General features: G+C 38.1%; 1 protein-coding gene across 4 annotated transcripts in view; it reads left to right on the top strand.

Moving 5' to 3' along the window:
- The window catches only part of sash1 (SAM and SH3 domain containing 1), a 713,255-nt gene that overhangs the window by 638,549 nt on the left and 59,747 nt on the right, over window positions 1-14,959 (top strand). For all 4 annotated transcript variants that reach the window (XM_062977589.1, XM_062977586.1, XM_062977588.1 and 1 more), the window contains exons 5-8: window positions 350-390; window positions 1,371-1,457; window positions 4,072-4,184; window positions 4,918-5,019. In XM_062977589.1, coding sequence (XP_062833659.1) covers window positions 350-390; window positions 1,371-1,457; window positions 4,072-4,184; window positions 4,918-5,019 — 343 coding nt within the window. The remainder of the gene's footprint in view (window positions 1-349; window positions 391-1,370; window positions 1,458-4,071; window positions 4,185-4,917; window positions 5,020-14,959) is intronic.

Genomic DNA, 14,959 nt, shown 5'->3' with positions numbered 1-14,959 from the left:
GGAAAGGGGGGGCTGGCTGGAGAGAGCAAGGACATTCTTTTTCTGCACATTTTCCCCTTTGACCCTTGAAACTTTAACTCTTTTGTTCTCCATACATAGCTTTCTGCCTCAGTCACTAGAAGCTTGTTTCATAGTGTTTGGAGCTGAGCTAATGCCATTGTATAAGCATGGCTGGAGCTAAGATACTGTTTCTCCTGCTGACTTCAGTGTGCATTCATAAGAAAAGGAGTTGTGGGGAGAGAGGACAGCTTTTGATGCTTCATGTCTTGGTTTACTGTAAGGCAAAACATTTTTCATGTATTTGAGATGCTTGCAGCAATCAATTGATTTCTGTTTTTTTTCCTTTTAGATTCACCCTTCATAAGTCAAGTTCTGAAGAAAGTGCTGTAGGTTAGTATACTTCATCTTATTCCATACTTTTTATTTTTGAAGACCACGTTCGCCTACCTCATGGTTATCAAATATTTATAGTAATGCCAGTTGTGTTGCTTCTTGCTCTGGGAAAAATAATCATTAGGGGTTTTTCCCAAGTTTTTTAAAACTTTAAATACTATTTTAATGTTTTATACCTTCAGAGAAGTATTTCTTTGCATATTTTTCAGGTCTGAAGGGCACACAGGTAAAATCATGGAGGGATTTTGCTTCATCACTCAAGCTTGTGGTCATATGAGCCATAATTCCTTCCAGTATACCAAAACCAACAGCAATCGCCACAATGAGAAAAATGAAATTATCTTATTTTCTTTAAAATCTAGGTGATCCAAACTGACTTTTTTAAAAAAAATAAATAAATAAACAGGTGATATTTTTATAGAAATGAAATTTAAAAATATGCCTTCTGCTTCCATATCCTGAATGATTATTTTTTCTAAAATCCATACTAATGCTAATATTCTTTTCAAAACTGATTTTACAGGGTTAAGAAATGATACAGAGGATGAGGGAGCTTTTTACTAACATGTATACGTTTATATGTATCTTTGCATGTGACTCAGGAACTCCCTGCCCAGGGAAACCAGAATGGCCCCTTCCCTGCTGTCCTTCTGGCAGCAGGCTAAAACCTTTTTATTTCAACGGTGTTTAAAGATGAAGGGGTTTAAGTCAGGATGTGTTGTGGTTTTAAATGCTTTTATGGTTTTAACTTGAATTGTGTTTAATATTAATGATGTTTAAGACTGTTTTAATATTTGTATATTGTATATTTTGAGTTGTATTGTAATACTTTTAATTGTGAACCACTTTGAGTGTCCATATAGAGAGAGAAGGTGAGATAATAGTAGTAGTAATAGTAGTAATAATAATAATAATAATAATAATAATAATAATAATAATAATAATAATGTGTGTTTACAATTTGTGTCCCTCAACAGGTAAAGCAGATTGGAAAAAGAAGAACAAGTATTTCTGGCAAAATTTTCGAAAGAATCAGAAGGGACTAATGAGGCAGTCTTCAAAAGGTACAGCTTTATCAGAATGCTGTCTTTTAATATTAATGACACATTTTCAGAGTGTAAATCTATGTAGATAATGAGACCTTAACTGGAATAGAGGTAAGCAACTGAAATATTTTATCAAGGTTGGTCTTAATTCTCTGAATTACATTTTCACTCATTTAATTTCATCATATTTGAAAGTTATCTGCTATTGCCAGATAAACTCTTGAAAGCAATGCAATTCAACAGAAGAATCCTTATCTCTCAGAATTATTCTGTGCTAAGGTACACAGCATAGAATAAATATTTTTAAAGGATGATTTTTTTTTACAATTCACGTTTTAAAATATGTCTGTGGAAATATGAAAGCAGGTTTGCTCATAAACATATAAACTTTAAATATGTTTAAAATTCAGATAGTTAGTTCAAATCTTTAATCCAATCAAGCTAATTATTATGTGCATTTTAGTCATAGAATCATAGAATAATAGAGTTGGAAGAGACCTCGTGGGTCATCCAGTCCAACCCCCTGCCAAGTAGCAGGAAATCGTATTCAAAGCACCCCTGACAGATGGCCATCCAGCCTCTGCTTAAAAGCCTCCAAAGAAGGAGCCTCCACCACAGTACAGGGCAGAGAGTTCCACTGCTGAACAGTTCTCACAGTGAGGAAGTTCTTCCTAATGTTCAGGTGGAATCTCCTTTCCTGTAGTTTGAAGCCATTGTTCCGCATCCTAGTCTCCAGGGCAGCACAGAACAAGCTTGCTCCCTCCTCCCTATGACTTCCCCTCACATATTTGTACATGGCTATCATGTCTCCTCTCAGCTTTCTATTCTACAGGCTAAACATACCCAGCTCTTTAAGCCGCTCCTCATAGGGCTTGTTCTCCAGACCGTTGATAGTTTTAGTTGCCCTCCTCTGGACACTTTCCAGCTTGTCAACATCTCCCTTCAACTGTGGTGCCCAGAATTGGACACAGTATTCCAGGTGTGGTCTGACCAAGGCAGAATAGAGGGGGAGCAGGACTTCCCTGGATCTAGATGCTATACTCCTATTGATGCAGGCCAAAATCCTGTTGGCTTTTTTAGACGCCACATCACATTGCTGGCTCATGTTTAACTTGTTGTCCACAAGGACTCCAAGATCTTTTTCACACATACTGCTGTCGAGCCAGGCATCCCCCATTCTGTAACTTTGCATTTCATTTTTTCTGCCGAAATGAAATATCTTGCATTTGTCCCTGTTGAATTTCATTTTGTTAGTTTCGGCCCATCTCTCTAGTCAAACAAAATCACTGAAAATCTTAAGAAAAATAGGATTTTTCTTCAACAATGAATATATTACCAATCAAATGGAGCTAATCCATCTTCCCTGAATGCAACTCTTGACATAAAGACCAAGTGGTTCTTGAACAACTTTCTGCTGGTCAAAGCAATGCTAAATTAATTTAGCAGCTGGAATATAACTTGTTGTTTAAATTATCAAATATTAATTGGATTGTTTGATGGGTATATTCATTTATTTAATTTTACCATGTCCAGATACATCTGTAAGTATTCAATGATGTAACAAGTAATAATGCAGATAACAATTGCATAGTGTCCAACTTGGCTTTGACAAATATTCATTGTATAAAGTTTCCTTGGTCTTAATACGGGGTGTTTAAAAAAAGAACTCCCTATTGATGAATAGGGAGTTCTTTTTCAAACATCCTGTACTATGCATAGGACACATACTGTCAAAACACTATGTCATTAAACAAATGATACTTACTGATTTCCAGATCTCAAAATGTCCATCTCGTAAACCCATTATTACTAAGCCACTGAACCCTCCCACTTATATGCATATAAAAATAAATATGCTGGTGGAGGAACTTTGATTTGTTTTAAGGTCTGCTCTTCCCTTAAAACACTAGTCCTTTCTAGTGTGAATGTGTTAGTTGTTCTAGCATGTCTATATATTATGTTTCAGTAAAATATTTGTAGCCCACTCTTCTACAACTGTCACTGGAACAACTCACAACTAAAAAACATACTGTGATCATACAATTAAGCAATGCCATTCAATTACCTTTAGTACCTAAGCACAGATAGCTGGACCAATATCTTCTGGTCTTATCAGTAATTGCTATATTTCTTCATCTGAAGCAGTGAGTAAGAAGTTGAGTATATAAGAGATTTGTACAAAGAATGACAAAAATTAGTTTATAGTGCATAGGTCTCACTAGAGATAATCCCACACTCAGGCTTTGGATTAGCATTCTTTTTTGCTGCTCTGTCATTTTCTGTAATGATTTCCAGGTGTAATAAATATATTCCTGGCATGCCTTCTTCCTAAGCTGTATTGATCTAAGGAAGCAAAATTGGTCAATGAAGAGGAATGTTTTATCATTTGTTTCTGTCACCAAATGGAATGCAGTGGGATTGGTGAGCAAATTGAGGGAATGGCAATGTATCTCCTGACACTAACGTGACAAACCTCTAATTATCCAAATTTTAAATGCAAGTGCCTCAGAATTTCAAAGAGGGATTAATTTGAGCCTAAATGACTTGGGAATAATTATTTGGGGACGTACACTGCAAAGGTCATGATTCAATATGTGTGACTCTCCATTCATTTGTTTTTTCTTATCTTTAGGGGAGGATGTTGGTTATGTGGCAAGTGAAATCACAATGAGTGATGAGGAGCGGATCCAGTTAATGATGATGGTCAAGGAAAAGATGATCACAATTGAAGAAGCACTTGCAAGGGTATGTGAGCCATATACTTCTCTGTCCCCTGATCAGCTAATTCGGAACCATATTCTTTAAGCTGGTTCCTAATGATAGGTCAGGTTGCATTGGTGATCACTGTAAGCTTGTGTAGAAGTTGCTGTAATTATTGGAAAAAACATTATCATAGAGAATATTAACTGGTGGAATGTAGTACAAAAGGAAAATATACCTATACATTACTACCCCTCTAACCAGGCCCAAGAGATTCAGAAATGGAAGTAGTTCTATGATTAAATGCCTTTACAAAGATTGAGAGTCCCCCGTACAGTATTATTATAAACAGCATGTATAGGCCTGTATTGATAAATAAGTGAATTGCATTTTAGCTTAACTAAGCATGAAAACTGAACCACTCTATAATAAGAGTGTAGTAGAGTCAGCAGTAAAATATTTAATGAGTCCTTACTTTGAGGCTAAAATTTGAAAACGTGCTCTACATTAATTTTGAGAAGATAGTTTTCTCAGGTTTCTACTAGAGCAGACAAATATTTTCACTATAAATGAACTGAGTCTATTTCTGTCTTGTCAGTCTACCTCTCTTAGATTATTTCTGAAAGGCGATGTAGTGTACATATGGCCTAGAAAGTATTGTGTTACTTAGTTCTTAATTCTTCCAGTACTACTACTTTCTTGTAACATACATGAAACTGAATAAACAAGCAGCAACCAACAAAATGAGATGTTTAATATTTTCTTACTTTCGTTTCAGCTTAAGGAGTATGAATCCCAGCGTCGGCAGTCAGGTAGCACAGACTCCTCTGAATGGCCTGACCATTCATACCCAAGTTTTGATGGTTCTTCCAATTGTAATGTAAGTATCAATCTCCATGATGTCACAGATAAAAAATATTAGTGATTTGGACATGTAAAAGTTAATCCATATAGTAGTTGAAGGTTAAGTCAGAAACACAGAAAATACAAGAAAATGTTGTCAAAGAGAAGATGTCCTTTGCCTGCTCCATTTCTAATAAAACCAGCCTGTCTTTTCTGTCTGGTCTTAGTTATAACATGGAACTTTTAAAGTTCAAATGCCTCTCTGTATAATGTTATAACTGCCCGTTATCCTTTTTTGTAATTTTATTTTATATGCCATGTTTTTTCTTCTCCCTAACTGGTAGAGGCTTCCAAAGATAAAACAGATTGAGTATCCCTTATTTGAAATGCTTGGGAACAGATGAGACTCAAGTCTAAACATGAAATTAATTTGTTTCATGTGCACCTTGTAGACAAAACCTGAAGGCAATTTTACTTAATATTTTAATAACTTTGTGAATGAAACAAATTTTGTGTACACTGAACCATAAAGGCATCACTGTCTCATCCACCTATTTGGACAATTTTTGATTTTGAAGCAGTTCAGAATTTCAGCTAAGGGATGTTCAGTCTCTGAAGTTAAAACATAATTAACTGAAAAAACCAAAAGTACTCATAAAATATACTTATTTAAAGCAACAACAAATGTAGACAAAATAGCATGTTGTCAAAAGCCCCACAAACAGGAAAAAGGTCTTTGCCAACTACCAGAAAAAGACCATGCAGGGTGCCAGGTTCCAGAGAAAGCCCTCTCCTGTGTTTCTTGTGGATGTAGCGATAGGGAAAGGGTTGGTCCCTCACTCTTAAAACATGGACAACCTCCTATGGAAGAATGTGGTCTTTCAGAAAACCAGTTCATAAACTCTACTTTCAATTATGCCTATATCCAAAAGGTGCCAGATCCTTTCTGATCTTTTAAGAATACCAAGGTCATTTCTGGCTAGTACTTGAATGGGAATCCTCTAGAAGAGGCCTTCTTAACCTTTTTTCCACCCACAGTCCCTTTACACCTGAATAAATTGTATGTGACTGCAAGTGTACAGATATATAAAATAAGTCTAAAACCCAAACATTTACTGAAAATAATTCAGCATTTCCAAGGCTTTGTAAACAAGCCAATTTTCCTTTTTGTGGAGTAAAGTTGAAGCATTTTCTGTAGAGTTCACTGTAAACACTGCACCTTGTTGCTAGCAGATTCATGTAAATGGCTGGCATCCAGAAACATCTTACTGCTGTCAAATGTTTTTGTGACCTCAGCATTGAGCTAAGGGGTTGGGATCCACAGTTTTGGGGCTGGGATCCACAGTGCTTAAAAATACCACATTGTTTAGGCTATATTTCAGAAGATGGAACTGGCAAACCACCTCTAAATGTGTTGTTGAAGGCTTTCATGGGCAGGATCACAGGGTTGTTGTTCCTTGCAAAAAAAAAATCATGGAGTCACCTTGAGACTATTTGAATTTTGGTTTGAGTTTTGGTATTCCTTTTTGCCTCCGTTCTCTTCAGAATGCTACACTTTGGGTTCTGCTTTTCCAAAATGGTACAACCTTTTCTTACAAAAAATCATTTTCATCAGTACGTATTTTGTACTTTCCTTCTTATCTGGTATGCTGTGGTGATTGAACAAATTACGTCCTGTTGCATGACTGCCTTGGCTCCTGGTGGCGAAGCTGAAGGTTTGCATATATGGATTCCATCAAGGTTATTCAGTACATTTACTCTCATTCAAAAAGCCTAGTTTTGAAAATATATATGATGTTGTGCCCAAAGTGTACCCCTGTTCATGATAGTGCTGCAGATTCCTCTAATGCTGTTCCCATGGCTGCTTTGTTCCCAGTATTCATAGAATAAAGCCTTAGTTAAGCTCCCTTAACAAATTAAGCTTGCTCATGGTCTACATCCTGTGTCAAATTCCATTTGCAGTTTCAGAGGCCACCAAGGCTTAGATTTCTCAGAAACCTTTTAGTTGTTATCCTCTTTCTATCTAGTTTGTGTTGTTTGGATCTTTTTAGCACTATTCCATTCCAAAATATGAATTAACACGAATCTCTTAATATTATCTAAGAATATTTCATTCCCAGAGTATACTGGTTATTTAAAATACAGGGTATTGATCTATCATTAAAACAGACTATTGTTGGATTTCTGTTTCTGCTCCTTCCCCTTTATGCTTCCCAAATTTGTTCCAGAGGGTTGATCTCATTATTTTGACCTTTTAATATGTTTTACCTGTTTGTTATTTCATCTTTTTTTTTTTTTTGCTCTATAAGCCACCTTGTGTTGTGTTGTGGGGGAAAAGCAAGGTATAAATAAAGTGAGCATTTTTGTGGGGGCCTTTAGAACAAATATGGAAATTTGAAGGGACAGAAAACATGGGGAAATGGCATTGCACCAGCCAAAGTCCATTTTGACAACTTTAAGATCCCATGCTGGGGAAAAGACTGGACATTAAATAAATACATATCTTTGCATGATCTTGGAATTTATTTTTCGGTCCTTTAATTGTTGACTGCTACTTCCTGGCGGATGTCAGGTGGTGCAATAGAGCTAAACAGTATAATTTCTCTAGTTTTTTGCCCTGTTTTTACTGGTTTTTCCTTTTTGATGTAATGTCTGTCATCATGTATTGTATTGCTTTTAATTGTGTTATGGTATGCTGTTTTATATTGTATTGTATTATATTGTATTGCTCTGGGCGTGGCCCCATGTTAGCCGCCCGAGTCCCCGTTGGGGAGATGGTGGCGGGGTATAAATAAAGTTTTATTATTATTATTATTATTATTATTATTATTATTATTATTATTATTATTAGTGATGTGGGGCATAGACATCCTGTGATAAAGCAGCATGTCTCATTAAGAGCCACATCCACTGTTTTAACATGGTGAGATGTGTTCCACACTGGGCATGTGTATTTAGCAGCAGAGTAGCAAAGGGCAGATGTCTTCACTGTGTCTGGTTGTGATCCCCAGGTTGTGCCAGTCAGCTTTTGTATGATGTTATGTCTAGTGCCCACTTTTTGCTTGATAGTCAAACAGTGCCTCTTGTAAGTCAGCGCACAATCCAGGATAACTCCCAAGTATTTTGGTGTGCTGCAATGCTCCTTCCCAGGTAATCCTCAGAGCTCGAGATGCTTGTCTGTTCTTAAGGTGAAAAGCACACATCTGTGTTTTAGATGGATTAAGAATCAGCTGGTTTTCCCTGTAATAAGCAGTAAGAGCACCTAAAGCTTCAGAGAGCTTCTGTTCAACCATTTCAAAGTTCCCTGCTTGGGTGGTGATAGCACAATCATAAGCATAGATGAAACTCTCTGTCCCTTCTGGCAGTGGCTGATCATTTGATGGAGCAAGCACACTCCCCTGAGGCAGACCGTTCTTCTGTTTTCGCCATTTTCTTCTCTGGCCCTGGAATCAACAAAAAAGCTCTTGTTTTGTAGCAAATTTTCTATGAAATGGGTGAGGTGGTAGTCCCTTGTGATATTATACGTTTTTCTCAGGAGATATACAGTGCCATAGGCTGCTGGCAGGTCTATGAAGACAGCTCCTATAATCAGCCTTCCTGTTTTGTAATATAGAAACAACTGTGTATTTCTAAGAACATTTACTCTTAGATGTGACAAGTGTGATTTAGTCTCAAGTACATGAATTTAGTACTACAGTCTTAAGATCTTTAAATAGTATCCTGTAACTCTGATTCAATGTAAAGGTCTTGTTCTGTAGTAATTATTTTACCCAACAAGCAGCTGTAGGGGAGATATGTCATTTTTAAAGAATAAAATGTGTTGAATGTTTATGTTTTTCAAAATAACTACAAAATAGATTTTTATTCAATTGAGCATAGTGCTTTATGTAAAAAAAACCCATCACAATCCTGCTGCCACCACATGTTAGTGCTGTACAGATTTAATTTGTATTGATCTTTCGCCTTCCTTTCAAGCCCCAGTCATTTACACTTTTCCCAGTGGCAAATTGAGATGTTCAGGCTCTTGCTGAGCTGCAATGCAAAAACAATTAGCAAAGGACAGGGCGCTGTCTCTCCTGGGCATGTAGAGAGGCTGCCCCCAGTTGCCTTGGAACTGTTAATTCTGGGTTCAGTTTGGAGGGTTCTGTTTTCCTGTTCTGAATGTGCCAAGTGAGCAGCTGTATTGGATTTATGCCAAATACATGCAGATTAACATTTGATCTTCTCATTGTTATGTGTCCCATTCCTCGTCTTCTTTGTTAAAGACTTTACAATTCAAGTCATGTCCATCTTTTCTGATAAGATGCTGTGCTCCTGGACCAGGCTCACGTGCTCTTTTCTCATCTTTTCCTCCTTCTCATCTTATAATTTAAAATGCATTTCAGTGTTCTTTTGGAAAGGAAGGCTGCATCTTTTCAGAGGATTTTGCTGCTAGAAAGCATTTTGTGTCTTGCAGAATCTCCCTTGTTTCTCACTGACTACTCACAGAATTTGTCATCCTGAAGTGTATTGCTGGGAAATCTTGCTTCCCAGAGGATATTGATCCCCTGATAGCCTTGGTCTTCAGTGTAAATAACTGTTACATGAAGGTGTGAGCATCTGGAGCAGCCCATTCTCAAAAATATTCCCACATAATAAGCTTCCAATTACACGAAGGGATGTCTAGTCGTGTTCGATTCTGGGGTTGGTGCTCATCTCCATTTCTAAGCTGAAGAGTCGGCATTGTCTGTGGCCACCATGACTTCATGGAGTGCCATTACCTTCCCGCCAAACTAGTACCTATTGATCTACTCACATTTGCATGCTTTCAAACTGCTAGATTGGTGGAAGCTGGGGCTAACAGTGGAAGCTCACCCTGCTCCCTGGATTCTAACCTCCAACCTTTTGGTCAGGAGGTTCATCAGCTCAGCAGTTTAACCCACTGCACCACTGGGGGGCTCCTTATCTAGATAAAATACAGCAGTGCAATATAATATAATACAATCTGGCAAGTGCATGTAATAAAAATATACCCAACTAGGAAACAATATTCAAATAAATGTCCAGAAGTTTTTAATTGAGATTTAATGATAACAACAGAAGGAGCAGTCCACAAATAACCAGGAGGGGGCACTTCCAAGCGAATGGAGCAGTCAGTGAAAGAATGAAGATGAGGAAAAGGAAACACTTGGCTGGGTATGAAGCCTAGAGTCCCTTGAATACAGATTTTGCACAAATTAAAAAAGGCTAAAGACAAGAGGAGAGCTAAACTGTATTGGGCTTTGAATGTTAGAAGACCTGAACAATGTGATGGAAGATAAAGCTGTCAGTGACTAATTGTGGTGGCTGTATTGGCAGGCCTCTCTCACTATCGGTGCTTAAGGTCACCATAACATCCCGTTTCAGAATGCAGCTTAACTGCATTGAACTGTATTATATGAGTCTATACTGCCATATAATCCAGTTCAATGCAGTTAATCTGCATTCTGAAACTGAATTTTATGGCAGTGTAGATCCAGCCATAGTGAGGAATATTGTCTGGAGGAACCTTCCAAAACCTATTCCTATTTTTCCTCACAACCAGTGGTTAGGGCTTCTATTAAAGTCCAAGATATGTCTGGTGGAGGATGAAACTTGGTGCGCCTGGATGAACCCATTGTAGATCCAGCCTGAGATAAATTGAGCAAAAGGACTCATGAGCTGGTTGTAGGTGTCCTATAAACATGTGATTGGTCACTGTGAAAACAGACATTTGAATTTGATAGACCATTCATCTTGGCTTTTTATATGTCCTTAACTTCTCTGTATGGAGGTATTACAGACTCAAAAGTGTGTTGCTTCAAAACAAAATTCATAAGGCTCTCAAAGACAAACATTAAGTAAGTAAAGCGCCTTTGGCATCTTATTCATTGATGTACTTAATTTATTTGATACCCAGAGGGGATCATTTTAAATACACAAACCCCACTATGTAAAAAAAATATTTATAGTAATAATTATGAGTACAAAATGCATGGTGATACAGAAAGTTTCAGTTCAAACACATCTGGAGGACTGTATAATTCCCATCCCAGATTTACATGTTCCAAGATCAGCAATTGCTTTTCAGCCACATAAATTGATAGAGGGATGGTTCATTTAATTTTTGGCCTTCCAGCTTATTAGCAGAATTTGTTTTTTGTTCTTTGCTGCCTTCCTCTGCTTCAACAACCAGGAAATGAACCAGTGACAGAAGGCATGCTTTCTCTGGCAAAAGGTCCTGATACTGAATTCCTAGGATCTTCAAAGATCTCAAGTAGCAGAACTGGGAAAGCTCGTATTCTGTGTAAATGCCACCAACAATTGAAGTAGATGCTATTCGGCAAAACAGATGCATAATTTGTCTCAAGGCATAATTATATATTTTAAAATATATTGTTTTTGCCTCTGGGGACCAAAGAATTCCTTTGTGTCATGTCTTCACTTCCTGCAAAAGAGAATTGCTATGTCCAGGCCTGTAGCGGTTGGGGGGGGGGGGGGGTTAGGGGTTCAAACCCCCCTCTGAAATTTTTCAGGTTAAAAAAAAACTGATTTACTCATGAATTTTAACTGGTTAACCAAATCCCCATGCTAAGTCTATGAGACACAAAAAATTAAGAGTCCCCCCAGGCACTATCTCAAGCAGATATTGACAGGCCTGTAGCGGGGGGGGGAGGGGGAGGGTTCAAATCCCCCCCCCCATTTTTTCTGTCTACGGCCCTGGCTATGTCTATCTTCTTGCATGTGTGAATGAATGAATAAATACAGGTATATGTATGTGCTTGTGCTTGTAGAGGTGTATCTGCATGTTGTGTGGAAGCTTTTTTTTCTATTACATTTGAGTGGCTGTTTGTATAGGTCACTGGGTAGTTTTACATTTAGCAGTGTTGCCTGGAGGGTTTTCCTATCGCTGTGCTTAGGTTATGGCCCATATTTCAAAGTGAATGTGCTTCAATGGCTACATCTTAGAGATTGTGCTTCCTTATGTGATAAGGTTGTGCTTGATACTCTGCCACCAGCTGGTCAGGAGGAAATGGGCAAAGGGATGCTTGCCAAGAAGATTTACAGAAATGGAATTGGAAGCTGCTAGTCTCCTCAGATTACATTGGTGTGGAGCCAGCCTAATTGACCTCCAAATCCGAAGCCACTGGGCAGAGTGGCTAGGCTTCATTAGCATTTGCTGTCATTCCACGTTAGCGCTTTGCCACATTCCTCTTTGCTTCATTCCCTATGGGTGACAGCTTCCTAATTCCTCATTTTATGTTCAGTGGAAAGGAGAGGCTCAACAAGTTCCTTGTGTGGCATGGGCTAGTCTCACTGTGAACCAGCCAGCAGGAGGTGCTGAAAAGTAAAGGCTATGCTGCACTCTGCCACAATTGATAGGCTCGCTAACACTGACATGCACATGTGCATACACACAGGTCTCATGTCATAACCATCCTCATCTTCAGATTCATGCATCTACTGTTCTTCTAGAGTTTTTTTTTTACTAAACAGTACAGAGAACTTGCAATTGATTTAAAATGAACAGCAACTCGCTTCCTTTTTTTGACCAGAAAAAGATGAGTCTCAGATTCCAGAGATGTTAAACGCCACAAAGCATTGGCACCCTAGAACTGTACTTGTGCCCAGCCCTGTTATAAAGACGGACTAAATGCTGTTTTGAACTCCAGAGAAATTACTAGAGGGAGGGGGCAGTATGACCTTGGAGCATCACACCCAACAAATTATTTGCCCCAAATTGGTTATGCCTCCGAGAATATTTTTGCCACATTTTGGGGCCCAACAAATAGAAGATCAATTTTCAATGGCCTTCATAATGTTCCAAGGAAAATCAAAATGTGGTATATTTCATCTTAGTGATCAATTCTGCTGGTCTTCAGTTCCTAAAACTTCAACTACCAATACCCATCAATTGCTCTAAAGTGTCGTTACTAATATAATTGTTCTGCAGTCAAATACTAAGTAAACTGCTTTATTGTAGTTGCGTTATATCATCTATGCATACATATGCGGCAAATATCATACATACTTGGCAGTGAAGCCCCTTACATAGGAAGTGAAGTATCTCCAATTTCTTATGGATTATAAGAAATGTTGATACCATTTAACATAATAAAATGTTTGGCATGCTGTGTACGTATTAAAAATATGTAAATTTTTGAATGCTGCTAATGTGACAAAATAACATTTTAAAATGTGTTGCTGAAAGGGGGAAATGCTTTGGATGCATGTTAGCTTGTGTAGCCTTGCTCTGAGAATTTTCCAAAAAAAATATGAAAACATTTCTTCAAGAGCTCCATTTAAAATATGATGGCTAAACAAAGACAGTCCACTTGTTTGACTGTATTTCAGTTTCATCATTTGAAGGAATCCGTATTGTGTAAAACAATCATGTTGATGTTCAAAATGATTATCGCAAGGTCATCCTGATAATGTGGAAGGTATTTCGTTTCTACTTCGTCGGTCACCCCTTGATAGCAATGATTATATAAATTTCTAATTGGGAATAATTATTCACTAATTTTTATAACGTCGTAATTTCTGTTGTTGTAGCTATTATTTTAACTCCTTGGGAAAAGGGGCAGATCTCCCTCCTACTCCGGATTGAAATTTTTTAAAGAAACTTACGTTCCCCTGCCCATTGCCGAGCTGATTTCTTCTTTGTCTCTTTGTCTTTAAATGGAGATTCGGCTGGCAGTTGCTACAGGCTTGCACTTGCTCCCCTCGCAGAGGTCCGCTTGCTCACAGGTCTCCAGACCCACTCAATCTCCCTCCCTTGAGGGGAGGGGGATCTTTGGGGTCTTTGGAGGGTCCCAGTGAACTTTGCGTCACTCCGGGTCTCGATCTGCCCAATGTGAGGAGTGATAGGCTCTACCGACCTCTCAACATGGCTCTTAGGAAGGTGTTCCTGCCGCCATGTCCCCACCAGAAGTATTCATGCCACCCATATCTAATTCCATGTCCTTCTAAATTAAGTAAGTTTATATTCTTGAATTGTATCCAGCTCATGCAGGTGGTGTCATAGTAAGGTTTTAGGTCTGGTAAATTTAGTCCCGTCCCCGCTTCTCTTCGATATCAATTAAATACTTATAAGCAATTCTGGCTTTTTTACCTGCCCAAACAAATTTCAAGATGTCCCTTTTCCATACATTAAAAATTTTGATCCGTTTAATGATAGGTATGTTCTGAAATAAGAAGAGCATTAAACAACTATATACAGACCAACTTGTTTTATAAGCCAATTGTAATTAAATGTACTAACTAGCAGAAACAAAGATCTTTCAAGGGAACCCCAAGAGGTCTTTACCGGTGTCTTAAGAAGAGAAGCTCAGTTGGCAAGCAGACCGTTCTGGGGAAGGTGATTCAGAAATGGGTTTCCAGCCCCACCAACTTTTGCAAGGAGAAGAAACCTGGTGCAGAAAGTGTGATGAAGATCTCATAGGCAGATTGGTGCAAGGAATAAGGCAGGGTGGAGAAAAGTCCTTTAAATAGCAAGACCATCCACCAGATCATGACTCAGGGTATAAGTGATGAAGAATAAATAAGTTTTTAGAAAGCTAGTAGGAGAACAAAATAACTATATATTCAAAGCATTGTCATCCTACCCAAGTACCTGTACAGTTTTGACATTGCATAAGCTCCCATTATCCCTGACTATTGACCATGTTCTCATAACTGAAGGCTCGTAAATTTAAAAAGGTCCCTCAAAGCAAACAAAACTTTAGTGAGCATTTAGTATTTCTTCATCAAAAGTGATTCTCAGTGCAACGTTGCTTTAAATTGCATTCTTAATTTAAAATATCTATAGAACTCCTTTCATAAGCCCCCTATTTTTGTGAGGAAGAGGGACATCACTGCTGAAAGAGGAATTGCTACTTTGTTGTGCAGATTGTAAAGGGCCATATGGTCTTCATGATTTCTTTTAGATGTTTACTTCTGCCACAAAGAGCAGGCTTCTGGTTTAGTCCCATCAGTAT

This window comes from Anolis carolinensis, chromosome 1 (assembly GCF_035594765.1).
Source record: "Anolis carolinensis isolate JA03-04 chromosome 1, rAnoCar3.1.pri, whole genome shotgun sequence".
Classification (NCBI taxonomy): domain Eukaryota; kingdom Metazoa; phylum Chordata; class Lepidosauria; order Squamata; family Dactyloidae; genus Anolis; species Anolis carolinensis.
Note: the sequence above shows the minus strand (reverse complement) of the source record. Positions and strands in the feature narration are given on the sequence as shown.